Source organism: Palaemon carinicauda, chromosome 16, assembly GCF_036898095.1.
Source record: "Palaemon carinicauda isolate YSFRI2023 chromosome 16, ASM3689809v2, whole genome shotgun sequence".
Lineage (NCBI taxonomy): Eukaryota > Metazoa > Arthropoda > Malacostraca > Decapoda > Palaemonidae > Palaemon > Palaemon carinicauda.
The window spans coordinates 73,550,644-73,565,302 of NC_090740.1; the positions used below are offsets into that span (position 1 = coordinate 73,550,644).

General features: G+C 34.0%; 1 protein-coding gene across 4 annotated transcripts in view; it reads left to right on the plus strand.

The window, feature by feature from the left end:
* The window catches only part of LOC137655771 (A-type potassium channel modulatory protein KCNIP2-like), a 1,424,523-nt gene that overhangs the window by 1,377,782 nt on the left and 32,082 nt on the right, over positions 1-14,659 (plus strand). For all 4 annotated transcript variants that reach the window (XM_068389903.1, XM_068389904.1, XM_068389901.1 and 1 more), the window contains one exon: positions 1,843-1,987. In XM_068389903.1, the coding sequence (XP_068246004.1) occupies positions 1,843-1,987 (145 nt within the window). The remainder of the gene's footprint in view (positions 1-1,842; positions 1,988-14,659) is intronic.

The following is a 14,659-nucleotide window of genomic DNA, read 5'->3' on the forward strand; positions in this document are numbered from 1 at the left end:
ATGGTTTTTGTGTTATGAGGAATTTTTAGAAACAATATGATTGCTTTGCATTCTAGTGTGTTTCTTTAGCTTAAAACTTTATCATAAGCGTTGTATTGTGTTTAAAAAAATGATAATTTCCAATTGTAAGATTTATCAAAAACATGACAAAATTGATTCCAATTGGTACATATTTTGGGGTTAAATTGTAGGGAGTAGACATTTTTATTCATGTAGAATTTCGACAAAATAATTTATTCGTTTATATAAGATTAAATTGAAGGCTTCATATCTAAAATCAAATTATATAGATAAAACAAAAATATTACTCCAGAATTTTTTTATTATTTCTGTGTTACATGAAAATCTAATCTTGTGGCCATACGATTAGCTAGCGTTATGTTAATATGTTCAAAGCCAAACGGAGACTCAGTTAAAGATGAAAGGACCTACATTAATTTGTTTTCTCTTTCCATCATCTCAGATGATAAAAAAATTAGAAATTCTTTTTTAACTTATGCGTCGTTTTATGTCCTGATACTTTATTTGATATATATTTATATATATATATATATATATATATATATATATATATATATACTTCATTTGATATATATATATATATATATATAAATATCAACCACGAATGGCATTTAATACCGAATTCTATCTTGGGAATATACATCCACTTAGAATTCATTTTATGGTAACAGCTTCTGGCCGGGTGGAGATTCGAACCCCCACCTGTTCGGCTGGAAACCATGCCAGCAGGGACCATACCGACTGAGCTATCAAGAGAGATCTCTTGATAGCTCAGTCGGTAGGGTCCCTGCAGGCATGGTTTCCAGCCGAACAGGTGGGGGTTCGAACCTGTTCGGCTGGAAACCATGCCTGCAGAGACCATACCGACTGAGCTATAAAGAGAGATCTCTTGATAGCTCAGTCGGTATGGTCCCTGCAGGCATGGTTTCCAGCCGAACAGGTGGGGGTTCGAATCTCCACCCGGCCAGAAGCTGTTACCATAAAATGAATTCCAAGTGGATGTATATTCCCGTAGAATTCGGTATTAAATGCCATTCGTGGGTGATATTTACATTGATTGAAATCACGTGTGCTTGTGATATATATTCATATATATATATATATATATATATGTATGTATGTATATACAGGATATATATATATATATATATATATAAATATGTATATATATATATATATATATGCACACACACACACATATATATATATATATATATACATATATATATATATCTATATATATATATATTATATATATATATATATATATATCTATTTATATATATACATATATATATATATATATATATGTATATATATACATATATATATGTAGATATATATATAGATATATATATATATACACATATATATATATATGTAGATATATATATATATATGTATATACTATACATATATATATATATATGTGTGTATATATATATATATTTATATATATATAATTTATATACATGTATATATATGAATATATATGTATATGTATATATATGTATACATATGAATATATATATATATATATATATATACAGTATATACATATATATATATATATATATATATCTATGTATATATATATACATATGCATATATATGCATGGATATATATATATATATATATATATTAGGACATTCGTAAAAGCTTGAACATTCTCGACATAGTAGTCACTCCAAAAGAAATTAAGGATGACAATATTAGTGGATATTACTTTTATTTGATTTAGCCAGACTTTTTAAAGGATAAGATACTGCCATATAAGTATAAGTGAGACAATGAAAATCATCCTCTGTTTCCTATTTCAGCTTGTATGATATCAACAATGACGGGTACATCACCAAAGAGGAACTCATTGACATCGTCACGTCTATATACGACTTGATGGGTGACGAAGCTAATCCTGGTATTGATGATAACACGGCAGTTCATCATGTGGACAAGATATTCCAGGTAGGGAAAAAGGTTGCCTCTCCATAATGGGCAGAAAGTTTGCATGTGTGTATGAGCTGGGAATCCCTAGGATGCTAACCTTAGTTTCGGTTAGTTTAGTCATCGAGAGGTTGATCCGTAGTTTGTTAGATTAGTTTTAATGAAAGAAAGAACCACATGCAGACAAATGTTAGTGTGGGGTTCCGTGTTACATGCAGCTTCCATAAGAATCTATCGTTTTTTTCACTATTATTATTATCATTATTACTATTATTATTATTATTATTATTATTATAATTATTATTATTATTATTTTCATTAGTAGTAGTAGTAGTAGTAGTAGTAGTAGTAGTTGTAGTAATAGTAGTAGTAGTAGTAGTAGTAGTAGTAGTATTAGCTAAGCTACAGCCTTTGTCGGAAAAGCAGGATGCTATAAGCTCGAGGGCTAAGCGGGAAAATGGTCCAGTGAGGAGAGGAAATAAGGAAATAAATAATCTCTATATGAGAAGCAATGAATAAAGAAAACAGATATCGTAAGATCAGTAGCAATGTTAGAATAGACCAGTCTATACACGAACTAGGAAAAGAGGCTCGTGTGTTTTTTGGTTACCAGTATGTTTGTTCCTAGTTGTTTTTTTTTTTTTTTTTTTTTTTTTAATCCAGTTATTTGATTCCAGGTTTAATTCCGTTGAGTTGATTCCCAGTTTTGATGATAACCGGCGGTTTGAATCCCGACTGACCATACCTATTCAGGTAAATAAGTCAATAGACCATTTGCTTATCAAACAAACTTCAAAGGTATAGATCTTTTTTCGTCTGCCGCTCAGAGCATTTTAGCCAGCGGTTATTTTCAAAGGCATTTCCTTATTCACAAACTGAAATCAATCTTTTCAACCAACCAGTCTGTAACCATGCCTCATACTGTTCAAAGGACACGTGGAGGAAAGAAACCCGCAGACGACTTAAATTACATTTACAAAAAGCATTGAATAAATAATGATGGATCAAAAATTAATTGGAGGTGTGATATGGAGAGCTGCAAAGCACGCCTGTTTACTTTAACAAAAGAAAAAGACAATGCCTGTGAAACAAATGATAGAATAAATAATATTCTAAGTCGGAATAAACATAACAATGAAGTACCGTTTGTATTTACAGTTCATGAAAATAATTTTTGGAGCCTTACAACGTTTTCCTCTTCTTTGTTGTGGCTGTTTCTCCCACGACCACAATTTTTTTAATTTAAAAGCATCCGCACTTTCAAACCCAGAAACTTTGTGTTCCCTCATTGCATCAACTAGCGCATAATTAGGTGAAAATGAATGAGCCCACTTACCTTCGGTCTCATGCTAAATCGAAGCAGCCGGAAATAGTGTCAAATAAATGAAGTAGTTCTCCCATTTTCTGTAAGACTGGATTTATTATTTCCGACGAGTTTAGGTGATTAGAGAGAAGCAGTCTTTCTACAAGTTTATGGCGGTGAAATAGAAGAAAGTAGATAACTACGGGGGCTTGATAATTTGATGCATGCGGCACACTTAGCTGGGGATGGAACCTTTCAGAGTACATATTATATAAACAGGAGTAACGTCATACATATTACCGCATATTGAGTATATTGCGTTGACAGGCGCCATTTTGCTTCCAGGTGGCAGGCTACCAGCCAACCATTCTCTCAGTAGCCAGTGGCCGACAAGACGGATTATTATGTCCACATTTTTTCTTTCTGTTTAACATATAATTAGTGTTACACAATGCTGTACTGTTCTGCTTATGAGTGTGCCAATAGACCTGAAAAAAAAGCATCTCAAAATCTTTAGTTTTCCAAGTAATCTTGCATCTCTCTCAATTTTATTTGGAATAATCTCTCTCTCTCTCTCTCTCTCTCTCTCTCTCTCTCTCTCTCTCTCTCTCTCTCTCTCTCTCTCTCTCTCTCTCTCTCTCTCTCTATATATATATATATATATATATATATATATATATATATATATATCAAAGCCTGTTCTTCCTGTGTTCATCCCTTTCTTTTATACTTTCCCTTTTTATTACGAATAATCTCCCAGCGTTCCCTGAATTAAAACAAACGGAAACCTAATGTCACCTCATTTGATTGCCGTTATTTTTCATACTAGATCAGAATCTACATCACAACTTCACTAATATATCTTATCTTCATTAATATATCATATTACATCAGCACATCATAATTCAATACAATCCACAAGTTCCGCAAGTATTGCTTACTTTTACTACATATATTACATCTCGAGTGTAGCCTATTATACCCTCACTACGTACTATATCATGTCTTCACAATGTATCACATTTTAATTATATATCACATTTTTAATAGCTTACACCAATACTATTCATTGCTATTATCTTATTTTCAATACCTACATCACGTTCAAATATATCAATATCAATTATCTTTAATGCTATGTCATATCTTCACTATTAATTATCATTATTCATTACTAAATGATATTCTAACTATTATGATACTATATATAACATATACTGATATCGTCTTTCAGAAATATGTATCTACACTAGAAATATTAAAACTTAGTGAATGTAAATATATTAGTGAAGATATAATGATTAGTAGATAATGATGTTTAAACTCACTACTCTATCTTTTTTCACTATATATATATATATATATATATATATATATATATTATATACATACATATATATATATATATATATATGTATGTATGTATGTATATATATATATATATATATATATATATATATATATATATATATATATATATATATATATATATATATGTGTGTACAATACTAGCTAAGTTATCACCTAGTTGGAAAAGCAGGAGGTTATAATCCAAAGAGCTCCAACAAGGAAAAAAGGCCCAGTGAAGAAAGAAAATAAGGAAAAAAATAAACTATACGAAAAATTATGAGAAATTAAAATAAAGCATTTCAAGAATAGCAATAACATTAAAACATGTCTTTCATAATATAAACTACAAAAAGACATATGCATCTGTTCAACATAAAAACATAGCCAGCAAGTTTGAACTTTTGAAGTTCTACCGATTCAACTACTCTCTTAGAAAGATCATTCCACAACTTGGTCACAGTTGTAATAAATTTCTAGAATCTTGTGTAACATTGAGCCTTATGATGGAGAAGGCTTGACTATTAGAATTAAATGTATACTTGGTATCACGAACAAGAAGGAACTGTGCCGGGAGATCTGAATGTAAAAGATGGTCAGAATTATGAAAACTCTTATGCAACATGCATAACGAACTAATTGAACTATCATTCCAGAAATTATTGTTGATCAGGAATAAGAAATTTAATAGACCATAAGTTCCTGCCCAACAAATTAAGATGAGAATCAGAAGCTGGAGACCAGACAGGAGAACAATACTCGACACAGTGTAGAATGAAAGAATTGAAAAACTTTCTCAATAGGTCTTTTTTTTTTTTTTTGTGCAATAGAAGACGTAGACCTCGTGTGTTTTCCAAAAGTAAACTTGTTGTCTAGAATCACACCTATAATACTAAAAGAGTAATACGGAGTTAAAGAAACATCATCATTGCTAAGATCCGGATGTTGAGAAGCCAATGTCCTCGACCTACTTATAATCAAACTTTGAGTTTTGTTAGGATTCAACTTCATGCCCCATAATTTGCATCATGCACTAATTTTAGCTAAGTCTCTATTAAGGGACTCAGCTACCCAAGATCTACACTCAGGAGATGGAATTGATGCAAAGACAGTTGCATCATCTCCATATGCAGCAAGTTAGTTTTCTATGGAAAATCACATGTAATGTGTATTTAGTTTGAAAAGTGATGGGCCAATACCACTACCATGAAGAACACCAGGCATCATATTCATATACTCACCATGGTGCCCATCAATAACTCTTTTCGATATATTACTTAAAAATTCAGTAATGATGCTAAGAAAAGACCCACCCACTCACAAATGTTTGAGTTTTCAAACAGGGGCCTCTCGATTAACACGGTTAAAGGCACCACTAAAATCAAGACCATTCATACAAACTCCCTGGTCACAATTTAGGGATCTTTGAACAGCATTGGAGATTGCAAAATTGGATATTGTATATATATATATATATATATATATATATATATATATATATATATATATATACATATATATACATATACATATATATATATATATATATATATATACATATATATATATACATATATATATATATATATATATATATATGTATGTATATATAATATGCATATATACTACATATATAAAGTGTATATATATATACATATATATATATATATATATATATATATATATATATATATATATATATATATATATATATATATAAATATATATATATATATATATATATATATATATGTGTGTGTGTGTATATACATATATATATGTATATATATATATATATATATATATATATATATGTGTGTGTATATATATATATATATATATATATATATATATGTATGTATATATTACTATTATTACACTATGGCTCGTGACTGAGAGCCAACCATATATAATATATACTATGACTGGCAAATTAATCAACCTCTCGAATTTCACACTTACTTGTTTGCGTTTACATTAAAACTGTTACACTTTAGAATATTAATACATGAATTCTGAGACAGTTAAATAACTCCCATGCAGCAATATAGAAAACAATGAATATCCAAAGGTCTCTTAAGTACTCTCAAAACTAAACTGGGTAATCATTATAACGAATAAACTTACTACAGTTCATTAACAGGATACGAGCATAACAATTCAAAACAATGGTGATTTGAATAATACACTCTTTACAAAGATAGATATATTCTATATGAATAACAACACTTTGGAAAATGATTTACATAATAACAAATTCAATCTCTCGAAATACAAAGTCTGGACAAAACTTAGGTTAAGACAAAAAGGTTATGATCTGAAAATTATATAATGACTTAACTTTAAATGTTAAATCTGAATAATCCTTAGACTAAGGAAAAAAAAACACTCATGAAAATTATACAATCACTCGTCTCACTTAAAACTAAATCTGAATTCAATATTTGAGGTTAACATTTAATGAAAATCGATAACCAGATCTCAATACCAATACCTAAGCTTCTTACAGGGCCAGTTACAAAAACTTTACACAGTGCCAACACTCACCCTAATACAATGAATTCAAAATCACCGTTTCGTCTTATGTATCTTTTCAACACATGATTTGCTTCGAAGCACAGTCACTTAGGAGAGGACACACTATAGGTACTCCGAGAGAGAGGGAATTTTTGGCTCTTTCACAAGACGGCTGCTTCTCTACTACTTCTATGCAGCCCTAGTGGGCTTATATAAGACTTAGCTACTTCCTGAAGATTCCTAGAGATCGATTACTGGAAGCGTTACTAAGTATTGTTGTATCGAACGTGTACTCACGCTTGCCAGACGGCTCTCTCAGTCAGCTAGCTCTGCCCATCCTTTGTCCTGGAATAAAAAACAAAGATAACATACTATCACTAGGTTTTTTGCAAAAATTCCAAAGCATATGGTACTACGTATTCTCTCTCAAACATGACACAATACCTCATAAAAATATAAATGAACTCAATGCAAAAATTAAATATAAATAAAATCATTAATAAACTATTAACATAGCTCCCCCCCCCCCCACCCTCCTAAAAAAAAGATTATTTATTCGGGGCCCGAATCCATCGATTCAGACCAAGATAAATAATCTGTAACCACCTTATCTTATCTTATATATGCTTTGCATTAATACAATGTGGTTGCAAACATAATGACCACCTAGTTAACCTTCGATTATTATTTTTTATCTTATTCATAAATATTAAAGGATTATGATCCGAATACACTGTAATCTCTTCATTTTGTCGTCGATTCACATAGACCTCGAACTTGTTTATCACTGTGACTAACGCTAGTAGTTCCTTTTCAACTGCCGAGTATGCTTGCTGATGTTTCTTTAGCTTCGGTGACATGAAACAAACAGGATGAAGAATTCCTTCCTTGTTTTCTTACGATAAGACAGCTCCAATCTCGTCATCAGACCCATCTACTTGGATAAGGAATTTCTTGTTGAAATTAGGTGCTCACAGTATCGGTTTTGATGTTAATATGGCCATTATCCTGTCGAAGAATTCCTTGCACTCGATGGTCCATACAAATTTTTCCTTGGTGCTAGTCAAATCCCTCAAGGCAGCAACTAGAGCCGAAAAGTTTGGGCAAAAACGTCGGTAGAATCTTGCCATTGCTGAAAAGCGCTGTAACTGCTTCGGGGTTGGGGGTGTTGATGCTTTGCTTATTCCTTCGACGTTAACAGCTACCGGGGCGATTAGTCCTCTTCCTACTTCAAATCCTAAGTACCAAACTGTTGCCTTTCCAAATTCGCTCTTCTCCAGGTTAATCGTCAGGTATGCTCCTCACAGCTTTTGAAATTCCTTCTTCGGGATTCGGAGATGTTCTTCCTTGGTCGATGAATATACCACAATATCGTTGAGATATATGCCTACTTCTATCGATCCTATAAGGTTATCCATTACACCTTGAAAAATAGTGTGGGTTATAAAGCTGATAACAATTTTCCCTTGTCATCCAAAGTAATTTGATAATAGCCTTTTAACAAGTCGATCTTGGAGATGAACCTCGCTTGTCCGATATTGTCGAGTAGTTGGTCGATGAGCGGCAATGGATAATTATCAGCCACACTGATCGAGTTTAAATTTCGGTAGTCCGTTCTCATCCTGAAAGATCCATCTGTTTTTTTCACGGGCATGCATGGAGAACTATAAGGGCTAGAACTTTGTTCGGCTTACCCGTTTTGTAACAAATAGTCCACTCCTTTTTTCATAACTTCTCGATGATAAGGTGACAGTCAATAGACTAGTTGTTCAAATGGTCTTTCCATTGTTTTGAGATGTATCTCATGCTTCGTCAGGTTGGTTCGTTTCAGGATTTCTGAAACAATTTCCAGGAAACTTCTAATTATTCAGCATAATTCTTTTTGTTGCTCCTGGTCCAAATGAGTTAATTTCTCACCCAAATTCCAAATGATAGACGAAATATTTACTTTACTTTACCCCTACCTCATGTATGTTGTCATCTTCCGTGGATGGTATGGTTTGAACCATACACACTTGTGAAGCTTCGGTCTCGTTTTCGTTTAAGTAGGGTTTCAGTAGGTTGACGTGTACTTTCCTTTGACTATTCCATCGTCATGGGGTTTCAATAACATAAGTCAGGTTACTGATCTTCTCCAAAATCTTGAATGGTCCTTGAAACTTCTTGGTGAGTGGGAATCCCCTTTTCGGCAAGAAAACTAATACCTGTTGTCTTATCGAAAACTGCCTGTCCTTACTTTTCATATCAAACCTTTTCTTCATTTTATCTTGACTCGTCTTAACATTTTCTAGAGAAAATCTTATCTCGCCGATCCTTTTCTGCAAATTCTTGACATATTCTCCATCCGTTTCTCCTCGGTGCTTCTATTTTTCTGCTAACATTTTAATCAGTCCTCGTACTTCTCGTCTAAATACCATTTCATTCGGGCTACATCCTATGCTTTCTTGATAAGCATTACGTACCTTGAATAACATCAATGGTAGTTCGATGTCCCATTCATTCCCTGTTGGTTAAAAACTTTTTAAAGTTTGATGAAACCGCTCTAATGCACCTTGGGTCTCCAGATGATAAGCAGTTGATAGTTCTTGTTTTACATCCAACAGTTTCATTACATCCTGAAATAATTTTGACGTGAAATTTGTTCCTCAGTCAATTTGAACGATTTTTGGTATACCAAACTTAGTAAAAAAGTCTAGTAACTTCTCAGCGATTATTTTGGCACTGATGTTCCTCACGGGTATGCCTTCTGGGTAACTAGTTACTGGATACATCAAAGTTAACATATATTCGTGACCCTTATTCGTCCTTGGTAAAGGTCCTACAATGTCATTCAGTAACTTGCTGAAGGGTTCTCCTCGCACTTCTATCGGGTGTAAGGGAGCTTTCTTAATGTACCTGTTCCGCTTTCCAGCCATTTGACATATGTGACATGCACGGTAAAACTGTCTCCCGTTCTTATGCATGACAGGCCAGAATAAGTGTTGTATTATCTTCTCCATCATCTTCCGCGATCACCCATCTTCTCAACGGTGCGGGAATCAAAATCTGCCAATATATCACCTGTTCGGCATTCCCAGGGATATCGGCGGGTCTATGCTTCCTCATAAGCAACCCATCCTTAAGATAATAACAGGTCGAAGAATGCTGTAGCTCCGTCTCGTCCACCACCCAGTACAATAACTCTGCTAACGTTGCATCCTTCCGTTGCAATCCTATCAGCCTTTTCCTACTCACTTGTCCTCCTTCTAACATTGAATTTTCTATTTCTTCCAAGTCCATTTCTTCTTTGTCCTCTTGTCCACTTGTCTATCGTTCCTCTTCGCTCGGGCCTACTGGGGAGTTCTCTTCTTGCGTACTATCAAGGGAACCCTCTTCTTCGGAAAACAAATCCTCCAAGTTCATTGCTCCTTCAATTTCTTTTTCTTCTTTTCAGAAGTCGCTTTTTTCTTCATACTCCTAGTCATAACACAACTAGAAAACAGACACGGGTTGTCCTTCTTAAGTTCAGTAATAAGACTCTACTTCAAAGGTTTTTCCACTACAATAGGACAGGGCACAAACGGCACTCAACTAACCTCATTACCTTGCAGGACATCTATTCCTTCGACAGCCAATGAATTCTTTACAGCAAAGTCAAAATCACTTTTCACCAACTCGCAGGACAGTTTCAAACGGCAAACAGAGGTGACCTCTTCACCTCCTATTCCCTTCAAAACAACTGAGTCTCCTGTGAGAGACTGATTCACCAACGGGTGTACTCCTCATATCACCACATTATAGTTATAACCTGTGTCGTGCAATATCTTGACCGGGGTTTGCTAACTCCCGTCTATTGCTTTCAACATACCTTCATACCTTCATAAATATATGGTTTAAAGGCATCCACTCTGTTTGGGTTCGTCCTATTCATTGTTTAAACATTAGCTGGTTTATTTTCCTCTCCGTCCTTTCCAGATTGCTTATTCGTTTTTGCATTCTATGAAGTCGAATTATCCTTAATTACTTGGGCAACTACTTTTGGTTGATTCGACCAACATTCCTAACCAATATTAAGACAGACAATATCAACCTTCTGTATGTCTTTCACAATACTTGAAGGAGGAGGATTCCACATTTGTTGCTGTGGTACTATCGCATTCTGCTTTGGACAGTCCCAGTGCTACTTCCGTTGTAACTGTTGAACTTGTTCTAGTAGTTATCATTCCATGGTTTGGCGAATGCTTGACACTTGGTCAGAACAATGATTGAAACTTCATGCCTGAGGAGGGTTTATGACTGATGATAATATGATCTTCACTCAACGAAGCGACTTTATCAACTTTCTTCTCCTCTCTCTCTCTCTCTATAGTACGTTCAAATGTGTTCAGGAATTCCTCGTAGATACTGCTCTAGTATTATCAATTATTCATAATCAGCCATATTCACGTTAGCAGCCTCTGTTCGTCTCTTAAAACATCGTGGTACCTTATAAGCATAACCCAAGGAAAAATTTGCTCGTCCTTTCTCAAACTTCGGAATCTTTCATTACAATATTCAGGGGTCATCTGATACAATTGCAGCACGCTCCTCTTCCCTTCTTGATGCAACATCCTCTTGCCCTAAGATAAGGATAAGTAAGCACTGCGGCCCTTCCTAAAGAGCACACTCTGCAATAACATAGACCATTTATCTTCTGACCATTTCATCGTTGCTGTGACCGCTAAAAGAACTTATGTGGAGCCTCTTCTGTGAGCCTTCAAATTTACCTCTGGGCATCCGAGACATTAATCAGGGGTTCATGCTTATCAAGGGTCTTCTCTGTCTGCGTTGTCAACTCTGCACGGGCGTTCAACAGCTCTAACTCCCGCGCAAACCTCGCTTTTTCCACCTCTTTTTTTTTTTCTCGCCTTGCTTCCATTAACCTTACATGTCTTGCGATCTCTCTTTCTTCCTCTTCTTGTCTTGCTTCTATATCCTTCTCTATTTCTTCCTGTCTTGCTTCCATTTCTTTCGCACATCGTTTTTCTTATCCCTCTTCTTCTTCTCGCCTTGCTTCCATTTCTTCCCATCTTCTCTCTCTTTCTTCGCGTTCTGCCATCATCTTCAACTTAAGCAAATTCTCCTCCACTGAAATTCGTCAACTCTCAGTCTCTACATCCCTATCTGCTTTCATGCCTTCAGTTTGTTGGTCAACTGGTCTTTGTTTTGCTAAAAAATCTTCCTCAGCCTCCTCCAACAGTTCACGAGATGCTACAATATTTTCTTCCAACAACTTTCCCGAGTTTATCATCCGACTCATCGCATGCCTTCCACAATCAATTAAGAGAGAGAGCCACTGAGCTTTAGTTGAATTAGTTAAATCACACAATTCTTTAACACTTGGGTTATTCAAAAACTCTTGAATATTAAACCGTGGCATCTTCTAATTTAACAATATTAAATTCCTTCCCAAAAATATATCCAAACACTGCACAAAATCCTATCAACAGTGTACTATTCAAAACATTGAATCAAAACACGACCCTGTTATCACCAATATTTAAAACAGACTTGCGCGATCCCAAGGATCTGGGGACCAAACAATATATTATACTATGGGTCATGACTAGGAACCAAACATATAATACAATATATATACTACGACTGGCAAGTTAATCAACCTCCCGATTTCCAAACTCCCTTGTTTGCTTTTACATTAAAACTGTTACACTTTGAAATATTAATAAACAAATTCTGAGGCAGTTAAATAACGCTCAGACAGCAATATATAAAACACTGAATATCCAAAGGTTTCTTAACCCTTTTACCCCCAAAGGACGTACCGGTACGTTTCACAATAGCCATCCCTTTACCCCCATGGACGTACCGGTACGTCCTTGCAAAAAAAGGCTATAAAAATTATTTTTTGCATATTTTTGATAATTTTCAAAGAAAATTCAGGCATTTTCCAAGAGAATGAAACCAACCTGACCTCTCTATGACAAAAATTAAGGCTGTTAGAGCAATTTAAAAAAAAATATACTGCAAAATGTGCTGGGAAAAAAATAACCCCTTGGGGGTTAAGGGTTGGAAATTTACAAAGAGCCTGGGGGTAAAAGGGTTAAGTACACTCAAAGTTAAACTGGGTAGTTATTATTATGAATAAACTTACTACGGTTCATTAACAGGATAAAAGCATAACAATTCCAAACAATGGTGATTGGAATAATACACTCTTTACAAAAATAGATATATTTGATATAAATAACAACACTGGAAAATAATTTACATAATAACAAATACAATCAATCAAATATTAAGTGTGAGCAAAACTTAGATTAAGACAAAAAGGTTACGATCTGAAAAGTATATAAGGACTTGACTTTAAATGTTAAATCCAAATAATCCTTAGACTAAGAAAAAAAAATAATACTTACGTAAATTATACAATCACATGTTTCACTTGAAATTGAATTTGAATACAATATTTAAGGGTGAAACTTAATGAAAATAGATAACCAGGTAACATTACCTAATCTTTTTACAGGGCCAGTTACAAAAACTTTACATCATGCCAACACTCACCCTAATACAATGAATTTAAAATCACCGTTTTGTCTTAAGTATCTTTTCAACACATGATTTGCTTTGAGGCACAGAGTTACCTAGGAGAGGAAACACTATTGGTACTTGGAGAGAAAAGGAAGTTTTGGCTCTTTCACAAGATGGCTGCTTCTCTACTGCTGCTATGCAGCCCTGGGGGCTAATGTAAGACTTAGCTACTTCCTGAAGATTCCAGGAGAGCGAGTTCTGGAAGCGTGTGGGCAGGGCAAGGCGTCAGACTTACCAAATATTGTTCTCTTCTAATATGTACTCACGCCATGCCAGACAGCTCTCTCAGTAAGCTAGCTCCACCCACTCTTTGTCCCCAAAATAAAAAAAAGATAACATACTATCACTAGGTTTTTCACAAAAATTCCAAAGCACATGGTACTGCACATTGTCTCTCAAACATGACATAATACCTCATAAAAATATAAAAGAACAAAACATAAGCCCTTGTTCCTATCGTGTATGATCAAATAACACTCCCAAACAGTTTACGTAAGACTTCGTAACAAAGATACGTGAAATAAAAGTTAATTCTTAAAAATGACGTAAATTTTACATATACTAGGTTGAATAAATAATACAATGAATTTAACAACTAAGGTCTTACATAATTTACTTGATACTGCATACTTGAATCTGCACGAGGAGAACTTATCTTAAGAGCTGGGCAACCTCTCTTCAATGCACAAATAAAATTTAAATAAAATCATTATTAAACCACTGTATTTCCTCTACACTAGACCAGCTTCGTAAGAGTATATATATATATATATATATATATATATATATATATATATATATATATATATATACACACATATGCTAGTTTATCAGGGAGGCCTTTCTGAACTGGAGATTTAATACATATAGGGAGCCTACGGCGAGAAAAAAAAATAAAGAGTTGGAATTACGTTCTGCTTAAGTTGTTGTTTCTTATTAACGTGTGTATTTTCAAA